This window comes from Varroa jacobsoni, unplaced genomic scaffold (genome assembly GCF_002532875.2).
Source record: "Varroa jacobsoni isolate VJ856 unplaced genomic scaffold, vjacob_1.0 scaffold_1109, whole genome shotgun sequence".
Lineage (NCBI taxonomy): Eukaryota > Metazoa > Arthropoda > Arachnida > Mesostigmata > Varroidae > Varroa > Varroa jacobsoni.
In genome coordinates this window covers 277,207-300,656 of record NW_019214011.1, presented here as the reverse complement: position 1 = coordinate 300,656, position 23,450 = coordinate 277,207, and the positions used below count along the sequence as shown (strand labels likewise).

The window sequence follows — 23,450 nt, the reverse complement described above, 5'->3', positions numbered from 1 at the left end:
ATATCTGTCGATATCTATCTATCTATCGGTATCTATCTACCTACCGATACTTATCTGTCTATCGATATCTATCTATCTATCTATCTATCCATATCTGTCGATATCTATCTATCTATCGGTATCTACCTACCGATATTTATCTGTCTATCGATATCTATCTATCGATAGCTGTCGATATCTATCTATCGGTATCTATTTATCTACCGATATTTGTCTGCCTATCGATACCTATATATCTATCTACCTACCTGTCCATCGGTATCTCTCTATCTACCGATATTTATCTATCTATCATATCTACCTACCTATCTATCTATCATATCTACCTATCTATCTTTCTATCATATCTACCTATCTATCTACTATCTGTCTATGTTGTTCTTTTAACTTGATTAACTGCTTCGATCTCGTTTTATTTGTCAGAATAGGAGTAAGGTAACGAGAAAAGTAATAATTTATTGAAGCATTAGTAAGCTTGCTTAATTCGAAAAGCTTACCTGTATTTGAAATTCGTCTTTGATTCCTCGAAGCAGACGCTTGTAAAAGGGGTTCTAAATTTTAGTTTTGTTAAATTCTTTTCGATAAGCAATTCACTGCCATCAAATTTATTCGGGAGAAACTTTTTTCAGGTATCCACATTATTTAAAAACGCTCTTTTGAAGAGAAATATCGATATTTGTATGCTCCTTTCTTGTGCTGATCTGCGAACTCTGCTTTCTAGACCGTACCTTTGGAAGTTTTTGTTCATGGGACTTCATGCACCCGAATCGAAAACGGAGTCAGACTTAGGCCGAAAATCATTTAGATCAGAGCGGCCACGCTGACACATATTATGAATGATATGAATATTATTTTGAAAGGGAGCAAGAAATGAAAAGTAACCCTGATTCAAAAACCCATCTTCATTCGCGATGTACAAATGCGCATATTCTTCAAGCATCGTCATAACAAACTGCATTAAATGAATTAACAAGCCAGTAAACGTAGTCACATCTGACAGAACGTAGCAAAGATAATGAACGAACGGCGAAATGGATCGCCTGGATGACGTTACAGTGAAGAGGAACATGGAGCGATTACCGATTACTCCATTCATCTCTAACTGATGTCCTTTCTTTTATTATGGAGATGGAAGCTTTCTAGTTAATTTAAAACTCGTCTATTTAATTATAACCCCCCTACGAAATGTTAATTTGCTGGTAAAATATTTCATTTAGGAAAATTTTCTATAATTTCCAGTTATTACATGTAATATGCCACATATGTATCGACAAAAACCTGCACCAAGTCTTCGCAAATCATTAAAAAACGTAATAAGATTTGTTCAGTGATTTTTTTTGTCCTGTTGTCTCAGTAGGCAAAGCCAGAAAAGGCTAATCTTTATAGAGCGTATTTTTTTTTCGCGGTCAGTTTTTTTTCCGATTCGAATTGAATAACGGCCCTAAAATAACATACTATTTCCAAATATGCATCGAAAAAAATCCTTCTGCGACGGTGCGTTTACCCCAGCGATACGAAACACTTAGGGTCTGTCTTGAAGTACGGATACACTGAAGTAACGTTATGTTGCTAACGGCCTGTTGATGGTGGGTGCATGCCGTGCCATGCTGGAACGTACGTCGAGCGTTTGCCGTATGAGATGAGTTGCGTGAATCCAATCCAGGAGTGAACAAACAAGCTAGAAGAAACGGCAGAGCAGGCCTAGCGATCTAATAAACAGCAATTATATAACGGCAATAGTCGAGCCTGATTAATCCAGGACCCATGAATGACACAAATAGCATGCTATGAAAGGGTACGTCGGTTGCATGGATTTACGTGGCAAAGGCGACTGCGGTTACTCTAGCTGCTGTTGTGTTTGTATCCGTTGCGCTGAAACCTGCAGCCGTAGCAGCAGAAGCACTCGTGAAGAGAGTAAGCAATGCACACGGGCACGCCTGCTAAAAAGCGCTGTGCAAGAAGATCAAGACGAAAAAGAGTTGACGACGTCTGAATTAGCAACATTGCTGGCCGCTAGCCAAACCTCAAAGATAGACCGGGCTTAGAGTCTGATTCAATGATGCTGAGAGGAACTCCACTTGCTTTTGAACTCTGCAGCAAGGACTTCCAGCATAGAACGACATCTGTTGACGCGACGTGCTTGTTGTTCGTTGAAGCAATGCGGTAGCGGTAGCCTGCGGTTGCGGTAAACCGATGACTATAGAATTACAATTGTGGCAGCGCACTCTGCCGAACGAAAGGTCAAAATCTTCCGAAAAGCCCCGACGTCGTTGTCGCCATCGTCAAGCTACAATCGCCAGCGCATCTAAACACAGCGCAAGAAAACAGGACAAAAGCAACCCTTGGCCAACCAAATTATTCCGTTTACTTACATGCTTCATTCTGGTGGCAAACGATGACATCAATAGCAGCGGTCGTAGTATATATAATGACTAGGGTAAACGAGGTAGTCTGGGTCATTCCCTCTATCGCTTCGGTCACGATACCGCGGGGGTTGCGTTTGGCTTGTTGTCCATGAAAAAACGGCGGTAATGACCGCGTACTAGACAAAAGGAGAGATCGCTAAAACCAATTTCGATTTGAACAAATCGTAGAAAGTAAACTATACATGCATTGACTTTGGTGCGACGGAAAGCAACGAAAGCCTTGAGGGATAGCTGCTGCTGCTGCTGCTGCTGCTACCCATAATGCGTATGCTTTCCTTCATTGCATCGAACGAAGACATTGCTGCTACATGTCTTTGCTTTCTCCCAAGAGCGTTGCTCTTTTCGACGAGGATGGAGCTGACAAACTCCCACTCAGCTTGTCTAGTCGGTAACTATAGCACTAATGTCGCCATAGTTTTCATTGGTGTAACGGCTATAGGCACTATCTCTCGTGAACGGCAATAACGAATGGAATGGCTGGACATTTCTATAGAGTTTTAGCATAATGGATAGACCGGTCGGCGACAACAAAACAAAAACAACCCTTGGGACAGACTTAGAAGCGACAAAGACGGCAGACCGTCCCTATACAAACCACATAGGAGTATGCCATACTCTTCAATACGGACACACACGTATATGGTCGATACATGATAATTGGTTGTGTGTTAATGGAACGACCGTCCTTTGCTTGCCGGAGAATAACGGCGAAAGCAATAGTCAGAGCGCTGGTTTTCCCCGACCAACATCTGATGTGCTTAAGAAGATGAAGTTCTGACATTTAAAAGGCAGGCTCAGGAATGGACAATCGTTATGTTTTATTGAAATAGACATTTATGTCTATATGTGTATGTCGACAGGCAACCATATTGACGGGCAGTGAGCTGCCGGTCTGGGGTAAACCGTGACAACTAGATTTATTATCGTTCAGTAGCAATAAACACATTACCCTTTTGATGGTTCTATTTCTGGTACATACACATGCAATATACCGGTTTCATCTCAACTGCTGTCATCAGCCATTGGGTTGCTGGGCCAGTGCAAAAATCGTCATCTGTTCCGTTATCTTGCGTTTGGTTTTTGATAGACTACCTGTTAATCCACACGTAATAACAATGATCGTATGTAGTCATCAGACAGCAGACGGTACGTAAAAAACAGAGAAAATCTTGATCATTTGCGTGAAAATTAAAAAATTGCAAATTCGGGTTTGCTAAATTACTAGTTGATAAATAATAATCGTGTAAAGACGATTAACTCCCGTTATTATAATAATCATTTTACAGCGCCTCCTCTATATTCAATAAAAAAAAAAGTCAAAAAAAAAAGACTACACGCTTATCAGGCGTTAACAGGTTTCACTAGAAATCAAGTAATGAATTTACATATGACGCTTGAAATATAGGAACGTTTTCTATGAACATTCTTCTATCTATAGAAATAGTGATAAGTACCTGATTGAGCGAGCCACATTTGATATTATAGGGTATACGTATTTCTAGGACGGCCAATAACAAATGGGCTATCAAAACACCCGGCGGTACCAACCAGATACGCTGATAGTTGTAAACGCAGTCCTCACAGGATTGTGTTATTTACCATTGTATATCAATTTGGTATCGGCAATTTGCGGGTCGCCATCGGTGGGTTGCACGATCCCTTTCGTCACCACTACCGGCCAAAAAAAAAATAGTTCCGTTCTGTTTAGTACTGGGTCCCTTCGCTTGAATCCCGTCCCTAACCTGAAAATCTTCTGTCGATTTTCTAATACTGACGGTCGTCAAGCACGTAACGCACCGAACGGTGTGAAATTAAGGGCGACAATAAGAATAGTAATTGCTTATTTTGTTTTTCTTAGAAAAGCCCTTTGTAGTACTATTATACTTTTCCAGGAGTCGAAGAAGAAATTGGTCGTCGTCGGTGTGATCGCGATCAATTACTGTCTAACATGGCAACGTATATAAAGTGATTGAACATTAGTCGATTGCTAGCACTGGACCTGTTGCAGTCAAAGACGGATTGTCTGTGAGATCAGGCTACAGCTACAAGGCAAGACTACTCCTTTACAATATACAGGATATACAGTTGATACACATAAAATAAAATATTCTAAAAATGTTCGATTTGACAGAACATAACAGGTTTTCATTCATTAAATAGTGATTGCGGACGGAGCTCGAATTAGCTTCTAGATCATTTGTGTTTGTTAACAAAATCGTAGGAGGTAATACCACCTCACTAGCCGGACAACGCACTTACTGAAGTGGCCTTATTCCCTTTATTGTTTGTACCTCTAGTGGTATTGTCATTACTGCTGTTGATGTTGACGTGCCTCAATGGGGTTTGACGTTTCATAGAATCGTCGACGTCATTGCAGTACGTTGATCGTAGTGGTAATGGTGAAGATAACAGATGATCCGTCCTGTAACGAAATGCGAAGATCATCAAATGGAACCGAACTGATCCGGGCTGGAAAACAAAAGGTTTGGTGTCTATCCAAAAATATAGCAGTAACTGTGAAACCATTATCTGCGCGGTAGGCTTGTTTGGTAGCTCATATGTCTGATCGACCGAGAGCAGAGTCCGAGGGCAACCAGCATCCAGGTTAGAACGGAAACCCCTACAACTCTTTCTCGCTCTGAATTGGGAACGGGAGCTAACTAAACAGGCTTCCAGGGGATGCGTCATGTTACTACTGCTGCAGTGGTCGCTACCTGTTGAAAAGCGGGACTATCGCGGACCCACGAGCAGGTCCGCTGTACTGTCGCCAGCCTGGCTACTCATGTCGTACCTTCGATGGAAATAAAAAAGTGCACCCAAAAAAGTAGCAGTAGAGGATGAAACAAACAAAGATGAGTTATAGTTTTACTAGTCGACAGTAACAGCAGTCATCGACGACGATGGCGCTGATTTGGTGACAGTAATGCTCATCCAACAAACTCGAATCTGCCTAGTAAAAATAGCTCTGTGTGTCTATTGTACACCTTATCATACACAAATTGCGGTCTGTCCCATTTGAATCAGCGAAGTATCTGAAAGAAGATGGATTGCGAAAACAGTGTACAAAGGAACAGAATTCAACAGAGGCAATCGTGGTGATAACGGGACAGATGTTGATGAATTTGACGGTGATGATAGAGGCTGGTTGGCCTGTGGGTTATGCGTGCGTGTGCTGGCGTTTGCTGTGGCGCTGTTCCCTCCCTAATTCTTCTTTTGTTTTGGTTAAATCGACACTCACCCGCATCCGATCAAAGGCGAGGAACAGAACTAATCTTACGTATAAAGATGGCAACGAACAAGACGGTAAATAGGAGTTCTGCTACATTGCCTCTTGCCGGCTGAATGCTCCGGATAGCTTTGTCTCCGATAGCCCAACGAATCGGGGTCGAACGCTGGCCTGCCAAAGTCGAGCAGCGCGGCAAGTTTCGAGAACGAAACCGGCCCAGGCACTAGAGACAGACCAAAACGATGATGACGACGGCGAGGGAAGAAGGTATCCAGCGCAAGGTGGGAAAGATGGACGAGTACGAACTATAAAGCATTACAACGATGCGGCGACCGTTACTATTACTGTCGGTATTCCATTTATATAAGTATGGCGGTTGTTGCTACTAATGACGGTAGAAAACGCCAGGATGCCACTACCGCTGCTAGTGTCTCCGTTGCTCCTGACGATGTACTGCTGCAAGCGATGGACAGTGGCGAAACTACGTACAAGCGAAAATCACTTTGAACACGATGGTAACGCGTCCAAAACAGGTCAGAACGGCTGTAATTAGCCAACCGGCAACAGCTGAAAGGCAACTCAGTTCAGCAGTAATCCAATTGACGGATAACGAGATGCTGCCGTCGACTACTCACCGGATACTGGATTGAACCGTATCATGAAAATATTGGACGTGTCATATCATTATGGCTCATCTATCCATCCAATATACGCGCCTGTCCGCTTTCTTCCCTAGCTCTTACGATGACTAAGATGACTGTAATGGTGACCACCACAACCACGATCAGTAAACCCATTGTCAAAGGCAAAAATCCAAACGCGTCGAAATGCGCTCGACCTAACTGGGCCTCAGTCCTCACCGACGAACGACGGGAACGTCGTAAGTTAGCCAGTTCATCAATTACAGTCAAAAAATGAAAAGCTGGGTAGAGCGATGAAGTGAACAAGTTTGCAGTGTTTCTGATCTAGAGATACCCGCATTGCTATCTTCAAATGGCCAGCCGGCCGTGAGGTAGTGGGATCCAGGGGGGAGTAAAATGGCCGGCTGGACCCAGAGAGTGAAAGAGAAAACACAAGACGAAAAATACGTACGCACGGCAAAAACTAAATCATCAGTCAGCCTTCCAGCAATAGCTAGAAGCCGCCGTCGGCAGTCGCTTAATTGGTCGCACGTTGCGCATGCAAAGTGTGTACAGAATTAGCATTACCTATTCGCGTACCTTTCCACAAATTCTGCTGCAGCCTAACTGACAATCTTGTAGTGCTCCTTAACTTAACTCACTAGAGAAATGCTCCCGAAAAGTGCATCGTTTTACATATCGCTGAACTTTCCATTACTAGACAACAGAACGGAACAACCGGTCAGTAAACGTATTTTTGACGTTGATGGCCAGCAATAAATTCGTATAATCTATACTATTCAACACTTTATTGGCTTTAGTGTTAGGGTCATTAATCGAACGCAGTAAATTCGGTTGCAAGAGAAAAGCTAGACCGTCTATCTGTGACCGTTTGTCTGTGCATAAATAGAGGCATCAAGTACACGTAACTAAACGCGCAGGCAAAAACGCCCGTCATCAGAAAAACGCTACTTGATGTTGACTACTGAAGGTGACTATCAGCGTTAACAGTAAGAGTAGTTAAACTATATATTTACGTAGGTTTTTTTTGTTTACTTGGAAACGGACAGGTTGATTTTGCCCTCTAGGTACGAGAGACACAGAAGAGTAATACGCATTGAACTACATTAAACTACGTTACTGTCGTTGAACACAGCTGCTGTTACTTTATTCAGATTTAATCGTGATGTGGTCTGCTATTGTTGTCGTCGTCGTCGTCGTCAAGCGCATTTATAGGCCCAGGTCCTATTGCCTGTTGAGTTCTATTACGATTTGCCAATAATAGCTCTCGTTTGAGAACCATAGAGTTCCTGCTCCGATTCGTCGTTTACTGATTTCACTGTTCACTACTGCTATGTTGTTGTTGCTATACAAGGCCACAAGTCAAACCCATAGCAAACAACAACGACGACTACATATCAGCAACAGAGGATTAACGATAAACGGGACTGTTCTGCTGCGAACCGTTCCCAATCTCTCGACAAACTTATGACAATTATGATAATGTAAACCTACGCACACACACGTACCTATTGGACACGAATTATATGTCCCGGTGCATGGCACTATAGCGTAAGACGAAACAACGGGAGTTAGGAACGGCCAGGGTAGTTGACTGACTGGCCATTTGTCTTTATCTGGCCTGCCGGTCGAATTATTGGTCGGCCTTCGATCACTCTCGTCTACCCGCGAGCTAGTTTTATTTGTCACTTTCGATATTATCGCCGTTCCTCTGTTCGCTGCTTACTCATCAGTGGCAAGGAGCGAATCACTGCTCATTCAAGACGGACAGAAGATTGTCGTTTTCAATTGAAGACGTGATGACGATACGATGGATGGAGCACAAAATCTGGGACGGCACACTTTGACCTGAGTTATAGTTAGTCTGTATGGCATATATGAATCACAGAAGCGGCGGCACAAGGGGCTCTAGGTGTAGCTGCGACGGTGATAGAGCATCCATCCCGCCAGGACTCGCTTGTTGTATCGCAGTGCGCATAGATGGTACTGCTATAGATTCCGGTGGTGATAATGACGCTGCTTGATGCTAATCTGTTGTCTGTTATTCGTCGCTCATTGGCCATCCGCATTGTGCGCGGTGATTCCTGTTTGGCTAACGGCGATAGAAGAAGACGCACGCGCTTCGCGTGCTCTGCATGTATCGTAAATTGCGTACCGTAAGGCACGTCATTTTTTTTTTTTTGCTCATTTGACGTTGCTCAGTCACTCGCCGCCTTATCCATTAAATCATGCCCACGCCCGCTCCGCTACTAGCCACACAGGTACACGCGGCCTGTAAGGTAAATGGTCTTCTATCGTGCTTGATTTGGATAGCATTAGATAATCCGAGCCCGAGCCGGAGGCAGAAGCAATATTGTTGTTTACCTATGTTCATTTGCAATTACATAGTAGAATATCTTGGTTGTTGCATTGTATCGCGAGTGTGCTTTCGCATCGACTCGAAACGATAAAAGCTAAAAAAAAAACCTAAAATATGTTTCATATATATGTTGTTTTTTTATTTATATATTTTATATGTATATAAAAGATTTCAAAAAGTGACACGCAGTATATACAATTATGCTAGTCTAAGCTATTTGAAAGTAATATATGTGTATTATGAACTTCGTTTTGATTTTGTATTAAAGTTATTTATGTTACCATCTCTCACAGGCACTGGCGGAAGATCCTCAGGATACGAAACAATCAGAACCAGCATCGGACTCAGCTGAAGCTGATCTTGAAGCAGCGGCCTCTTCCCATGAAGATGCCTTTGCTGATGCCGTTGATTCTGCTTTACACGCCGACAAACACATCTCGTCAGAGCATGAACAAAAGGAGGCTGGCCACATTATTGAGAATCGTGTTCAGGCACCGTCACAGCTCCAGCATCACTTCCCATTAGGCTTCCCGTTCAATGCGCATGGTTTAAATTACGCCCCATCTAATGTTATCCACCAACATGCTGCTCAGCCGCGCGATATCGGCCAGTCACAACAGTTCGTTCAGATGCAGCACCATGGCCCTCAGCCATGGCCAGTAGAACATGGGCATCCTCAGCTGCCTCATCAAGGCCTTCCTGGTCCCGTTTTCCACCCCCCCCAGCCACAGGTTGATGTGCCTAACCAACCGGCTCCACAACATGCAGTGGCGTTTCAACCTGACGACGGTCCTCATCAGCTTGAGCCTACCGCCCACCAGGAGACGCCCCTGCACAATGTCCAACATGAAGGTTCACCTCACGTACACCATGAGGAGCATCATGAAGAAGTTCACGACAACGCCGTAGCTCCCATACCCGTAAATCACCAGCCAGCCCATATCGACCCGGAAGAGGCGTGGCCCCTTTCACAGCCCGATATGCCAAAAATTGTCCACCTTGATGTGAAGTGTGAGAAAAACCTTATGAAAGTAGTCGTCGAGTTTGACCGGCCATTCAACGGACTCATCTTCTCGAAGGGTAACTCAAGGGTGCATGATGACCCGCATTAGCACTGCTATCCGCATGTTTTATGTTTAATATCCGTACACTATACATGTGTCTTGTTTGGAACGTATGTGTCGTGTGTGCTAGTGCGTGTGGTGCGTGTCCCAAGGATCGTTAAACCCTGCCCTTCTACAACGGAGACAAAATCGTCATGCAAGCCAGAAAAGGGTCGGCTACGGTCCCGGAAAGATCAGGCGACCTACTGAACAATAAAAAAGAAAAGCCAATGAGAAATCTGAAAACAAAAGCATAAATGGTAATCCTGATATGTTTGCCATTGCCTCTCTACTACTCTACTACTTTTTCCACACTATGTGTAATCGAAAACAATCTGCTATTTTGTTAACTTTTTCAATCACTGTTTGTTTTACTTATATCCTATTCTTCAAAACAGGTCATTACTCATATGGTTCATGCGTACACCTGCCGGCCGGCAGCGGCAAGAAGTCGGTATTCTTTGATATTTCGATCAATTCATGTGGTACCGTAGGAAATGCGCAAAACGGTTTGTACGGTCAGGAGGGCAACACTGCCACAGGTTCGTTCTTCGAGAACACTATCATTATCCAATACGACCCACAAGTACAGGAGGTATGGGACCAGGCCCGCAAGCTACGTTGTACCTGGCACAACAACTACGAGAAGGCTGTTACTTTCCGTCCGTTCCCCGTCGATATGCTGGACGTAGTTCGTGCAGACTTTGCCGGAGATAACGTCGGATGTTGGATGCAGATCCAGGCTGGCAAAGGACCGTGGGCGTCAGAAGTAGCCGGTATTGTCAAGATCGGCCAGACGATGACAATGGTAAGTTTAACGGATAAATCGCATTACAGAGGCCCTTGCCTCCGTATTTCTATGGCGAATTTCGCTTTGAGAACACTCTTGATTGTTCCTGACTCCTGGCTGTTACGGGCTCGAGACCCAGTCGACTCAGGTCATCTGGATTTGCGCAAACCTCTTGACTCAGTGGTTCCACAAACTAGAGCTGCCATCAAATCTTAATTCTTCTGCTAGAAGCAGATCGATGTGCCGGCGGCAACGGTTCGATAGGAAAGCTTCTCAAAGTAAGATGCATGATATCTAGCTATCTGATTCGTGATGATGATGGCTGTTATGAGGCTGCGCTACGTAAAACGGAATGTTGGACTGGATTCTTTTTGACCTTCCCTATGCTGTATACTATCCATTCGTAACTTTTTTAAAAGTTTCTGATCTATTCTTTCCATGCCTTTTGGTGTGGATCCGGACCTTCAGCAGCCACCTCCTACTTTTTTCATATTACGCTTGTATATTGCTCTTATCTAGTCAATATATCTTCCTTTAGAGAATGCTAGTGACGATTTTGTTGTTTACGCAACGATAATTTCAGTGCTTTTGTCACACATGACTTAGCTACATGTAATTGGCCTGGAGTAGTAGCTAACGGTGATGTCGGACATAAAACTCATAACATTTTCAGGTACTTGCTATCAAAGATGACGAAAACAAATTCGATATGCTGGTAAGGAACTGCATAGCTCATGACGGACAACGGGCCCCGATCGAACTAGTTGACTCGAAGGGATGCGTCGCTAGGCCCAAGCTGATGTCCCGCTTCACAAAGATCAAGAACTTTGGTTCGTCTGCTACTGTGCTTTCGTACGCACATTTCCAGGCCTTCAAATTCCCGGACACAATGGAAGTTCACTTCCAGTGCACCATCCAGATCTGCAGGTTTGTGTATTAACGTTTTGTTAGTCAACATATCACGTATGAGTAACTAATTCTTGCCTGAACCATGAATCTTAATCCATAAAACTACGTAAATGATTGTTGCTTTTCGCGTGATAGTGGTAGATTGTGCTTTTTAGAGGTAAAAGTATTTACGTTAGTGATTTGTTAAGAGCACTGATTCTAACTACTTGATACCTAGATATTATGGTTTAGGAGAATTCCCGCAAAGCAAAGTACCACAACGAAATAGAGTTTTAGTGAACAAAAACAAGGTTTTCCTACGGGAGATTTTGACTGATTGTATATACATTCAGGGAGACCAGAGCTAATGCTACTGATTGTTTTTATCCAGCCATAATTACTTTTAACAAAACAGCATCTCCAAAATCAGTCCTCTTAATTGGTATCGTCATGCATATAAATTAACTATTTTACTTCATGCAGATACCAGTGCCCGGAACAATGTGCCCAGGATGATCAACACGCAGCCAGTGATCGTCAAATTACGTACTCGGCGACGCTGTCACGCCAGGAGCGTGACCTGGGACGTTTCCGTCGGGAAGTTGTTCTACCTGGAAAACGGGACGATGGTGAGAAGGATATCGGCGTATCAAAGGTGATTCGTGTCTTGAGCGCCGGTGACGTGGATTTCAACCTGGGCAATTCGACTCAGGAACATCCTCTAGAATTCAACCAAGAGGAATTGAGCTCGATGGTCTGTATGTCAATAATGGGCTTCGCATCGGTTTTGCTGCTTCTTCTTATCGTCCTCGTCGTCACATGCATTATGTGTGCGTTTCTTTACATTCGTCATAAGCAAAACCAATTGGGGCCGGCATTTAAAAGCTACCCGCATGATCTGCCCGTTTTTACCAAGAAGACAAAGGAGCAGACGCAGTAGGACGTGGCCATTAATTTGAATTGCAATTTTCATATTACCGCGTCCCGCCTCGATGAGATCTACAACCACAACTACGCTGATAAATATCGGTTGTCTTGACCAGCTAATGTTTGTTACTCTGCACGAACGGCATCTACACTTCGTAGTCGGCTGTTACTATTAATGTTGTACCTCATCACATCATGGCGTCGTCATATAGGTATCATCTCAACATGTGTTCCAATTAAAGAACCATGATGAAGATGATGACTTTAATGCTGATGAGGAATCTGAGTGTACATCATTATAGAGCTGGCTTAATGTTTTAGGAGCCGCGGCCATAGTCATCGATACAACTCCTAGGTATAAACTAAATACTAAGTGCCGTTATTGAAACTAACGATATTTATTGCCAAGCCGGGGGGGTGAGAACATTGTATTTATCCCTGGCAGTGCGTATGGACCTCTCTGCTGTAGACTAATAAACTTAACTATTCTACATTCTCGTATCACAGCCTCTAATTCGAACAGATTCACTCGCTTACCCGTATATGAATTTTTCCATCCTCTAGTCGAACCTCGACACCTCGTTTCAATTCTGCACCTGTATACAAACCGTTGACACAATATCGATTTTTTCTTCAGGAAAGTGACAATTACCTTTGGAATTTCAATCTTTTGTGACTCAGCACGTTCCATATGCGTTTCATAAATATCCAACAAAGCTCGTCGCGTTGCTCGTTCTATCCGCTAATTATAAGCTTCATCTTTTCTAAGTATAATAATGATGGTAGTACTATGAGTTTTGTCTGTTCCACGCTGGTCCACAACGTACGCGTGCCAAACCTCAACAGAAACAATAATTTGCGGCTTAAAAAGACACAGAAGATCGTCCTAACACGCCGCCCATGAGAACGATACTTCAAGTAAAACAAGACGTTAATTTGGTTTTGAAACAGACGCGAACTGCCACTTAGCTATTGCCGTCGGGAGCCGTAGAACCTCATAAAAAGACGGGGGCGCGCCCGCACCCGCCACTTGTATATACATCATTTTGTGTAGCGCGAAAACCCACAGTGTATCTGCATAGAGCGCTTACTTTTTATGTGGCATCTCACCAAGGTCATTTGAGCACCTTAAATTATAAGTGCAAGGTTATTTTGTCTTAGTATATATATATATATATATATATATATATATATATATATGTATACATATATTTGCAACTGCGCTCTAAAGAAATAAATTGAGATCAACAAATTCCCACTAAGATTTGTTTTAATTAACGTTTAAATAGAATTAACACTTCATTACATAATATATGAGGCTTAAAACAATGGAAAAGATCCAGAAGTTGGGTCACTTCAATATATCTTATCCTGAATCACTTATTTGTACAATGATCTCGGACAAATTTCTATTATTCGTATTTTTTGTCCGATAAAAAACCTCAAATGTTCTTTCTCAAATGGTCGCTTTTCGGCCTCCATGACCGTATTCAAAGCTAGACCACAACGTATATCTGAGTCTACCGAGCAAATACATTACCTACTAGACATGTTGTTGTATATATGTCTACAGATGCGCGAACCCCATGTTTCTGTGTTTTTGAATACTGTCATACCACGATATTCAGATTGCCGACCATTTCGTAAATCTGTTAATCGATGCAGTGACATGCAGTTAATGGACGATGATTTTCTTTGGTTATGCTACACCTATCCTAACATTTAGCTCAATTCATTTCAGCTTATTGTACTAGAACCGTTAGCGCATATCCCGGTAGCACCATCTCAACTATCAAGGCTCATTTGCAGTACTTGCATCAAACTGAATATATTATTTTCGCCTTTTTATTCGTCATATCGTTGAAGATCCGAGTCTTCTCGGATCAAAGAAGGTTGAAAAGATTCTAGAAAAAAACTAAACTCGGATAATACCGAATTCCATAAAAAAAGGTTGTATCTTTCTTACGGAAGCGATGCTAATGCAGGATTAATCCTTGATTTCCTTAAGCATTTATTTGAGGTCAACTTACAAGTAATGTTGCCTGCTTTGTCTTACGCATTATGATTAGCCAGTCCAGTGTGAGCTAGTAAAGTCATCTACATAAAATTACATTTCGTTCCTTGCTGTAGATTTGGAAGATTTCTTTATATATAAAATCTTATTCAACAACAGTACCAGCCAGCAAGCCATAGAAACAAATATAACACACTTTGAAATCTGTATAACCAAATATAAAAAGAAGAGAACAAAAAATTGGCTCAACGGCGATTACATATTCCTCATTTATTGCGTGTAATACGCCTACTAGTTACTGCCAAACATCAATAATGAAAAAAAAATTCTAACAAAAAATACAATGTAATATACTTTAGCTAATGTACAAATCCTTTTCGTGCACACTGGGAAAACTTTCCATCTTTGATTAGTTTTGTATTTCACGAAAATTTGTGTTTATTTACATTTGTGTTTACCGGACGCGCGTGCTACAATGTTGTATTTCAACTTAGTTATTGTTGTCATTTCTAAGTCACATATTCTATCGGTTAGGATTAGCGCTTTATTCTTAATATAATCTTTATTTAACGGATTAAATGATTCGAATCTACTTTGAGATTTTTTTTTAAAATAGAAGAAACATAAACATTCACATTTTTTTGTAGGTTGTCTTCCATCATTAATACCCATACATATTTACATCATTAGCATATACCATCATTTTTATACCGGAATGTAGGTAACTAAGGGAATTTCTAGACCGGCAGGAAAATAGGTAAATGGCTCCAAAAGAGTATCTCTGCGCATGACGAATTAAGTTTCAGAACTTTATTCGTAGATATATTGAATTTAAACTAGTCTAGATAGGATTACACAGCAAGGTCCAATAGTTCGCTATTAATTTTGTGACATTGTTGGTCGCCATCTTTGAATGTCATGTCCACTGCATATGTATTACGAAGTAAGCCTTAGGTTATCGGGACAAACGCACAAATGGCTGAATTAACTCAATGCATTCTTTACTGAGATAAAAATCCTGCCGTTAATCAATTGTGGACTTCGCAGTAGGATTTTCACTCCGGATAATTTTCACACCTATTCAAAAACAATATGCAATATGTCTCAAAATGGTCGTGTGCACGCAGGTTTTGCTGGTAACATTTCTCAGCGTGCACCCTAACTTACAACTAGATCTTGTGCCTCATTTACCTGAACGCTCGACTTCGACCTTGGCTATTAAGCTGAACTGCTGATTCTTTCATCCTCAAAAATACTTATTCTTTTTGCCCTATCTACTTCACCTTTTAACTTTAAATACGCCGCATTCACTTGAGACACATATCACAGTTTAGGTTGCGGTCAGCCCTACTATGGTTTAGAACCTAAGATAAGCTCCCTGGTCTATGCGGTCCTGTTCCGCGCTGTGCTAACTGCCCTTCTGCACTAAATGCTCAAAAAGTGCAGCATTTATTTTTTGCACGCAGGCAGGCCGGCCAAGGGCACACTCTAGAGTCCCCTCAGCCCATGATCTCTGCCAGAAAATCTAGTAGCAGCATACTGGCGGCCTCCTTTATCGATACGTTTTGATAGCCTTTTGCTACTCGTTAGGTTACCGTCCTTGAGGACAACAGGAGCTTTTGTCTGTTCGACAACCTTCCCAAAGCCGTGCCCCTCATTTATGTGACACACAAGCTAGTCGGGTCGAGGCCAGAAATCAGTAACCGGCGGGTTCCGTTTTTGCTTCTCCTGCTCTTGGCAAGATGCGTGTCGAACGATAGCCTGCCTTGAAAGCCCTTCCAATAAGGTTCTTACGAGCGCCATTTCACTCAGTCCAGTATCCGGACTAAGTAACGCGGTTAAGCAGCCTGAAGATGTACCAGTGACAGCCTAGTAAGTTGTGAATTTGTTGCTAATCCTAGAGGTCTGGATCAAATCTCGTTCCGTGCTGGGAGTTAACCAACCGTTGGTGAATGTCTAATGGCAATACTGGACGCAAAAACGAACATAGGAAAACAGAGAGAAGTGGTTTAAGGACAAGATTGTGAAAAAACCAATGACGGCTCTATACTTTGACTGCACGCTTATTCGAAGCTACACATCAAAATGATAGACCAACGCGATCCAACACCATTTATTTTTATGTAAAACATAATTTTTTTCATTACTTAAATCGAAATCAATTTCTATCTCGACGTGTTTGCGCGCTAAGGAAGTCGAGCTTTAAAAATAAGTGTTAATATGCAGGACAGTACCTAATATGCAATGACGTCAACAATATTATTTACATGGCGAGATTTATGCTCTGCACCATAATTTGATGTGAAATATCTTTCTTTGTTGTTACTTAAATCAGAGTCAATTCCTGTTTCTACATGTTCGTACGCTATCGAAGTCGCGTTCCAACAAGCATTGCGCATATACAAGACCGTATATATAATATGTCATTATGTCAACAAAATATGCACATCTGATTCAGTCCAGTCGCTCTTACGATCCATTGACAGTGACTAAGATTTGTTAAAATATTAATCGACATTTGCTCGCTTGCGTAGCTATTCCGGAATTAGCCACTCGGGTTGACTGCAAATCGTTCGAAGAAAGGTTGCCCTTGAAGCCGTCATACGATAGTGACCTTCGTAAAGTACGTTTCTTTAAAGAAGTGTCCTTGTTTCTGACAGGGTTAACATTCTCCGAGCTTTTTGTCGGTATTTTGCCATTGTTAGCGTACGCGTTTACCAGATGATTCGTCCGATCAGGTTGACGCACAGAACCAGCGCCTGCTTTAACCCCAGATGAGCTTTTGAGTTCGAAAGCCGTGCCTGCTCTTCGCAGCTTGGAGGTCTTCGAACCAGACGCCGTTGGTGTGCTTCGTACTGGCTTATGTGGTGTGCGAGCGTCGCCCGAGTTAGTTGAGTTGCTCCGACTTCTGCTGTTACCACTTCGCTGGTCCGTGTTTAAAATTTCGCGCAGCATTTTGCCATGAACATACACAGGGCCATGGTCAGCCTCGTACGCATCAAGGAACTTCATGATCTGGTTCATAATCAAAGGCAGATGTTTCTTAAGGCGATCTCGTTTCTTGGTCTCCTGTAGCAATGCGCCGCCTCGATTTTTGAAACGTTGTGGATCCTTTTGAGCTTCCTCAAGCTGCCTGTAATCCTCTTTCATCTGTTGCCAGTCGTCAAATAGCTTGAACAACGGTATCAGCGACCGATGTCTGCTCTTCAGGTCGTCTATGTGTTTTTCATATGCTTCAACAAGTTTTTCTGAGGGTCCCTGATCAGACAATTTTTCGAGGTCTAGGGGTAAACGCCAGCCGCTCTCTGCCCGTAGGTCTTCATAACATTTTTTTGTTTCGTACTTCAATCTTTCGATGAACTGTGGCAGGTTCGCTTTGGCCAACAATTTGTACTCCTTTTCTAACTCCTCGAGTCTGCAAATAAAGAAAAGGACGACACGGTTACACATTCTACCAAATAACAAACACTGTAAGGTCAAGTAGTAGGTTCTTTGTGCCTAACACATAATAATTGAAACAGGTTGATGCTATAATGGATTGCGGGACTCGCCGATTCTATAACCTATCCTTTTTTTCTATACTGTCAGGGGGTTAGAATTGTGTTACAAGATGATTTGGCGAGGGTAGTAACCTGCTCACGGCCTGATAGGTTTTTGTCGACCTGAGACGGCCAAGTAGTTTTTCGCGTTCAACAGAATCGACGTCGAGGCGATTAAATATCCGCTGTAACTGTTGAAGTAAAAGTCTGTGACGCGCACAGAGCTCCATTTCTTCAATTCGCAACTGTTGATACACAAACGAAAGACTGTTATTGACAAACGAAAAAAATAAGAGATACAATCACAATTTTAGCAAAACCTGCGCATTGATAAAAGATTTTTAACGATCGACTTTCGGGTCGAGGAAAATCACTCTAAAGAAACATTTCAGAAATTCACTGAAGTCAATACAAGCGGACTTGCGATCGTCTCCTGAGCGTTCTGAGTTAATGATAACGTTCTTTTTTTAGTTTTGTTTGCATCGAGGCGCTAACGAACGAACGTACGCCGAATCCATCAGATTGAATGTCCAAAATGGATTATTTTTTTTTAATAAGGCAAAGCTTCTTAATGCAACACTTTTTTTTTTTTTGTAATATTGTAAAATCTGACAATAAGCTTCCAAAGTGTTACATCTGTGAAATAGGTAGTGTTCAATATTACGGCCTGCTATACACTTAGAAGCGTGCGATATGGTCGAAACACACTGATTCGTTACACGAGCGTATTGTCACAAGAAGTAATGCAATTATGTTACTACTCACTGCATCGAGCATATCACCAGCCAACTCAATGTTCGCTTTGCTTAAATCCCACAGTTCGGGCGATAGGCTCTGCAGGCTTTCCTCTATAGCGACGTTAGGTACCTTCCCTATGCGATCCATCACTTCGCGTGCCTCCCCTATGACTGGTCGCAGATTCTCCAGTCGAACTTCCCGTTCCTTGCGCAGCGACGCTACATGCACAGATAGCAATGCCAACTCTGATTCCGTTGGGATTTTATCGTTTGCCTGCCACAGGCATCATTACACGAAATATTAAACCTTTACAGACGACCAGCATATTGTTATGTAGAGTTTCTTATATGGTAATTAGCAAGTACGAACAAAGTTATTACCTATTAACTATCTTTAAAGTATCTATTGTTCTCTACCGTAGTCTACAAGAGATTTTAGTTTTTTCGCAACTTTGGTATAGCTACCTGTTTAAAATAATCAACTTGACACCGACGGCGCACGAACGAAGTAAGTAGGCACCTCGTTGACAACTAGCATGTAGTTGAAACCTCAAAACTACTTTTCGCATTATTGTTTTGTATTTTGTATTTTTCTCTTCGAATAATAAAAGTATCCTTCATGGATTGATTAGCTTGCTCAAAAAGTAATGCTCACTTTTCAGATGTTTTCTTATGCTATCTGCTAATTTCTGTATACCATCTAAAAGTACTCCTTTCTATCACTGAATCGGTTATGATCTTATTGTATAGCCAAAACTTTATCTCGAGTTCAGCCCTTAAAAACGTGTGTTTTAGGTATTTAATTAAGTGCATTTTTTAAATGGATTTAAAAAATTACTGGCTGTGTTCTTCAATATCATACCTAAAAATTTCTGGCCAAACTCAATAGGTAGATTGGTTAAGGTTGTAAAGCTGTAAAGAATCATACCAAAATCGGACCCAAATAGCCCAAAAATGGTTTGGTTACTTTCATTCTGGAAATTTCGATGTCGATGATACCCCACGTAGTGGGCGACAAATAATGGGAAGACTTAACGAAATTAGGTAAAAGTTGAGTACGACCCCCACGTAAGTAGCCATAATATCGCCAAAGAAGTAAACATCCGTCAGCAAACTCTCCTAACTATTTGAACAAAGCTAGCTATACAAACAAACTCGATGTTCGAGTGCCACACAGAATGACACAAAAGAAATTACTCGAGCGAAGCTCTATCTACGAGACTCTACAAAAACAGTAAAATCAAGCCGAACAATTGATTCGGAGTCTTCTTCTACTGTCAACAACTAACAGACAGGAACTAGTAAACAGAAAAAGGTGTTGCCTTCTGCCATGCCAGCGCCAGGCCACATGCATCTTTAACTAGTCGGCAAAAACTGAAAGGCCTTAGATAGGAAATTTTCATGCACGCCAAATCTTGGACCATCAGACTATCATCGGTTGCAGTTCCTGCAAAACTCCTTTAATACTACTCTAATGGAGTTTCAATGAAGGAATACAAAGGTAACTTTTTACCCAGAAATCACAAAAGTTTTATGGTGTTACTCGGAAAAATTGAGCCAGCAACAGTATTTAAAAAAATAAAATAAATATTTTTTCTCCCTTTATATTTAAAAATTATCAATACTCTTTGACAATCCAATTGATACTGCACACAAATCTTCTATTACAGAGGAGGCCCGTTTACTTCTCAATTGACTTCTGGCGTTCTTCAACAAACTCATAAGACTAAAAAACTAGAGCTTTGAGAAGATCTTAAAAAGTGACAAAATATGTGTATAAGGTTTAGACAGACGAGTCAGAAACAAAGTATCTTCTGGTTATTTCTCTACGAAAGGGACCAAACTTCTGGTTTTTAGTTGCCCTACTAAGCCTTATAGCACAAAACTACTTTTCTCTTTTACTAATCTGATAGTAGTTTTCAAGGAAAGACGTAACGTGTCGCTGACTAGAAAATATTTTCTTCATCTTTCAAGGCCTCTAAACCGGCTGCAACATATGTAAACTTGCACGAACACCAGCATGCACCAGTTTAATGGGATACTGTATCATAAAAAATGTCCCGAGAGGTACAATGTAGAACGATTATCCAGCCCGAAATCTACTTGACAGGCGCTTTTTCGACGCCCTGGATCGAATGTTTTGAGCAAGAAATAAATTTAAACATAAAATAGGCCGCCTTTAAGGACAGGACCATAGCTATTTCCAGCCAGCTCCTCCATAGCCAGGTGATGTAATAAATTCGTTCGATGTACCCACGCTGAGACTCAAAGGTGAATCATAGGCAGGCGTACCTCCGCACTGTAGTCGATGCTACCTTGCCAGACCTGTTGGTCACTCATTAGGATTAGAATCTTCTGTTCCTGTCGACGTAGCTCCTTGAATTGTAACATCCTCGCGCTGCGTATGCGATCGGCTTCTTTTGAGCATTTGTCAAGCCACTCAAACTGTTGCTGTAGGTTTAATCCGTTAGGTTGAACGGGCTCAGGAAGTTCTAACTTTTTGTAAAGTTCACTCAACTCATTTCGTATCAGCTGAATGCTGATCTTCAGATCTTCGAGCCTCTGTAGTTCGTCTTCGATTATCGTCTGCCATCTGTTCAAATTAGTTGTAATTATTATTTGGTACTACTGTTTGATTCCAAGAACGTCAATAATTATCGGCTCGTTTACGTTTTGCCTAATTTTGTAATTATAATAAAGAGCTTTTAAATATCAGTTGCTAAACTGTTACTCACACCAGCAACTCAGTGCTTCTAGAGCAGGCACGAATTCTTCATCTAGTCTCAAAAACAAAATTTTGTTAATTATAACTTGTATTTTTATTGGTATTAGAGTTACGTTTCCGATTAGGAGTTCCCATAAAAAATAGTTTGTTAAATTGTGATAAAGAGAACCAAGCTGTGTGTGTGTGTGTGTGTATGTGCGTGCTATTTTAAGTATAATTGAATAGATTATGTAACAAAATCAGAGTTCTTATGTATACCGATGTTTTTTTTTTTCGAATGAGCGACATTTCCAGCCTTTTGCCAAATTCAGCCGTTGGGCAAAAATGTTCTCGACCTTACAAATTCAGTTCAAGAAGTACGACCACACAGCATACACACATAACTCAAGCTAATTCATAGGAGCTTCTTAAACAATAGAAATTACTGATCGCACGCACCTACTAGACATATCTATTTTTTTTTTTTTTTTATATCTAATATAAAACATATCTGAAAGATGGCTTCGATTAAATAATCTCTGTTAATTTATGATGATTAATAAAATCTGTTTACTTAGAGAGCAAATTCGTTTGTACGAACCGCGCGCCAAACCAACGAAATAGACTGTTCATTTTCTTATCCACAATATCTTCTGAATGACCACAGTTCTCCCAGATATCCTGAAGTCGAAGTACGCTCTTACTGCATGAGTCGACATAATCGGTGTATCTAAAAACAAAAAAATATTAATTCAGTATTAGTTCAATGCTCCAAACGCAGCTTAGTATTGAGAAACGTCCATAACCCACAACGTTAATTGTATCGCTGGGTTGATTTCGTCGTTCGACCAACTATTTTTTATCTACCTAAATATAATAATCTTCTGGATTACTAAGCTAATTTCTCTGCGCGAATAATTAAGTTGAATCGCATTAGAAAGGCCCTAGAACAGCATAGTTACTCGAGTTAGTGATGTAACAATGAGACATTCGAAAAAGTAGAGAGAGAACAACGCCATACAATGACAGATATCGAGCCGGTACGAGTCGAGTAGCACGTGCTGTCGCCATAGTCACAGGAGAAAGGGTGATTGAACAACCGGTTATGATGTCCTAGTCTCCTGAAGAATAATCAATTACTCATCAGTAAAACGCACGAATTTTATCTACGCCAAATTTAGATCACAAGATCCGATTAGATTTTACACAACCACTAAAGCATGCCGTGTTCCGAAATGTAACTACCTTACGATGACGAATGTCGATAAGCTGCGGATTGAGAGATAACCTGTATCGCGTACTTCTTGTTTTACCATCGCGCACGCAATTCTGCACGTGTCCCGACACATCATTTGCGCGTCGTCTACTATTGATCTAATCCGCGTAGTCAAAAGAAAACATAAATGTCAGTCTTCTTCTGAGTTAGTTGGTTCGTATTGAACACTTCATATTGAAATTAAAAATAAAGCTTGAAAAACAGTTGTAAAAGCCAACTGTTTTTCTATTTGAGATGGAGAACTCGAAGCCTAGGTTACATGCTTAGAGCATTTGCCATTAACTCATGCTTAATGGTCTGGCAAACTATGTGACCTATTCCGCTCTAAGTTGAACTTCATATTGACCAATTCGGACCTTGCCAGCCTATCAGAAAGCCGCTTGACCCTTAACTAAGGGTCATAAATCTTTTTCGTCGCGTGTGTCCATTTGCTGTTAGTTGGTAGCTTCATTAGTTTTCACTTCTGTGAGTGTTACCCTAACGTGATAACACCTTTATTTCATATCTTCCTTTCTACGAAATCCTATATCCTACACACTTGCGTGAGATTATAGTCCGTGTAAAACTGCAAGGTTCGTAATGAATCATCGCCATAATTTGAATAAAACAAGTAGTTACTTAACATTTAATGCTGTTTATAAGAAAAATAGGCGAGAATAAGAGAATACAGAGATACGCTCCTGTCATGGTAAACCTTACATGCGAAACATGTAGTAGCGACGTTCTAATCTTACCTCCGTGATACGGATTGTAAATGTGGTCTGTGAGCAACATCTGTTGCGAGTAAAAGCTGGCCATCAATAATCATTTGTAAGGCTTA

At 41.4% G+C, this 23,450-nt stretch overlaps 2 protein-coding genes across 2 annotated transcripts in view; one reads left to right on the top strand and one right to left on the bottom strand.

Annotated features, from left to right (window-relative positions):
• LOC111266715 (uncharacterized) overlaps window positions 1-13,618 on the top strand; it is a 42,629-nt gene extending 29,011 nt beyond the window's left edge. Inside the window, exons 3-6 of the mRNA XM_022844438.2 lie at window positions 8,946-9,732; window positions 10,154-10,563; window positions 11,219-11,472; window positions 11,917-13,618. Of these exons, the coding sequence (XP_022700173.1) occupies window positions 8,946-9,732; window positions 10,154-10,563; window positions 11,219-11,472; window positions 11,917-12,373 (1,908 nt within the window). The 3' untranslated portion in view covers window positions 12,374-13,618. The remainder of the gene's footprint in view (window positions 1-8,945; window positions 9,733-10,153; window positions 10,564-11,218; window positions 11,473-11,916) is intronic.
• Window positions 13,619-16,460: 2,842 nt separating this feature from the next.
• LOC111266702 (protein regulator of cytokinesis 1) lies at window positions 16,461-22,703 on the bottom strand. Its single transcript, XM_022844410.2, has 7 exons — window positions 22,600-22,703; window positions 22,376-22,475; window positions 21,956-22,084; window positions 20,943-21,243; window positions 18,679-18,924; window positions 18,007-18,158; window positions 16,461-17,789 (listed from the first exon to the last, which is right to left on the bottom strand). The coding sequence occupies exons 2-7, from the start codon at window positions 22,423-22,425 to the stop codon at window positions 16,874-16,876; spliced, it is 1,794 nt and encodes a 597-aa protein (XP_022700145.1). The 5' UTR covers window positions 22,426-22,475; window positions 22,600-22,703; the 3' UTR covers window positions 16,461-16,873.
• Window positions 22,704-23,450: the final 747 nt, after the last annotated feature.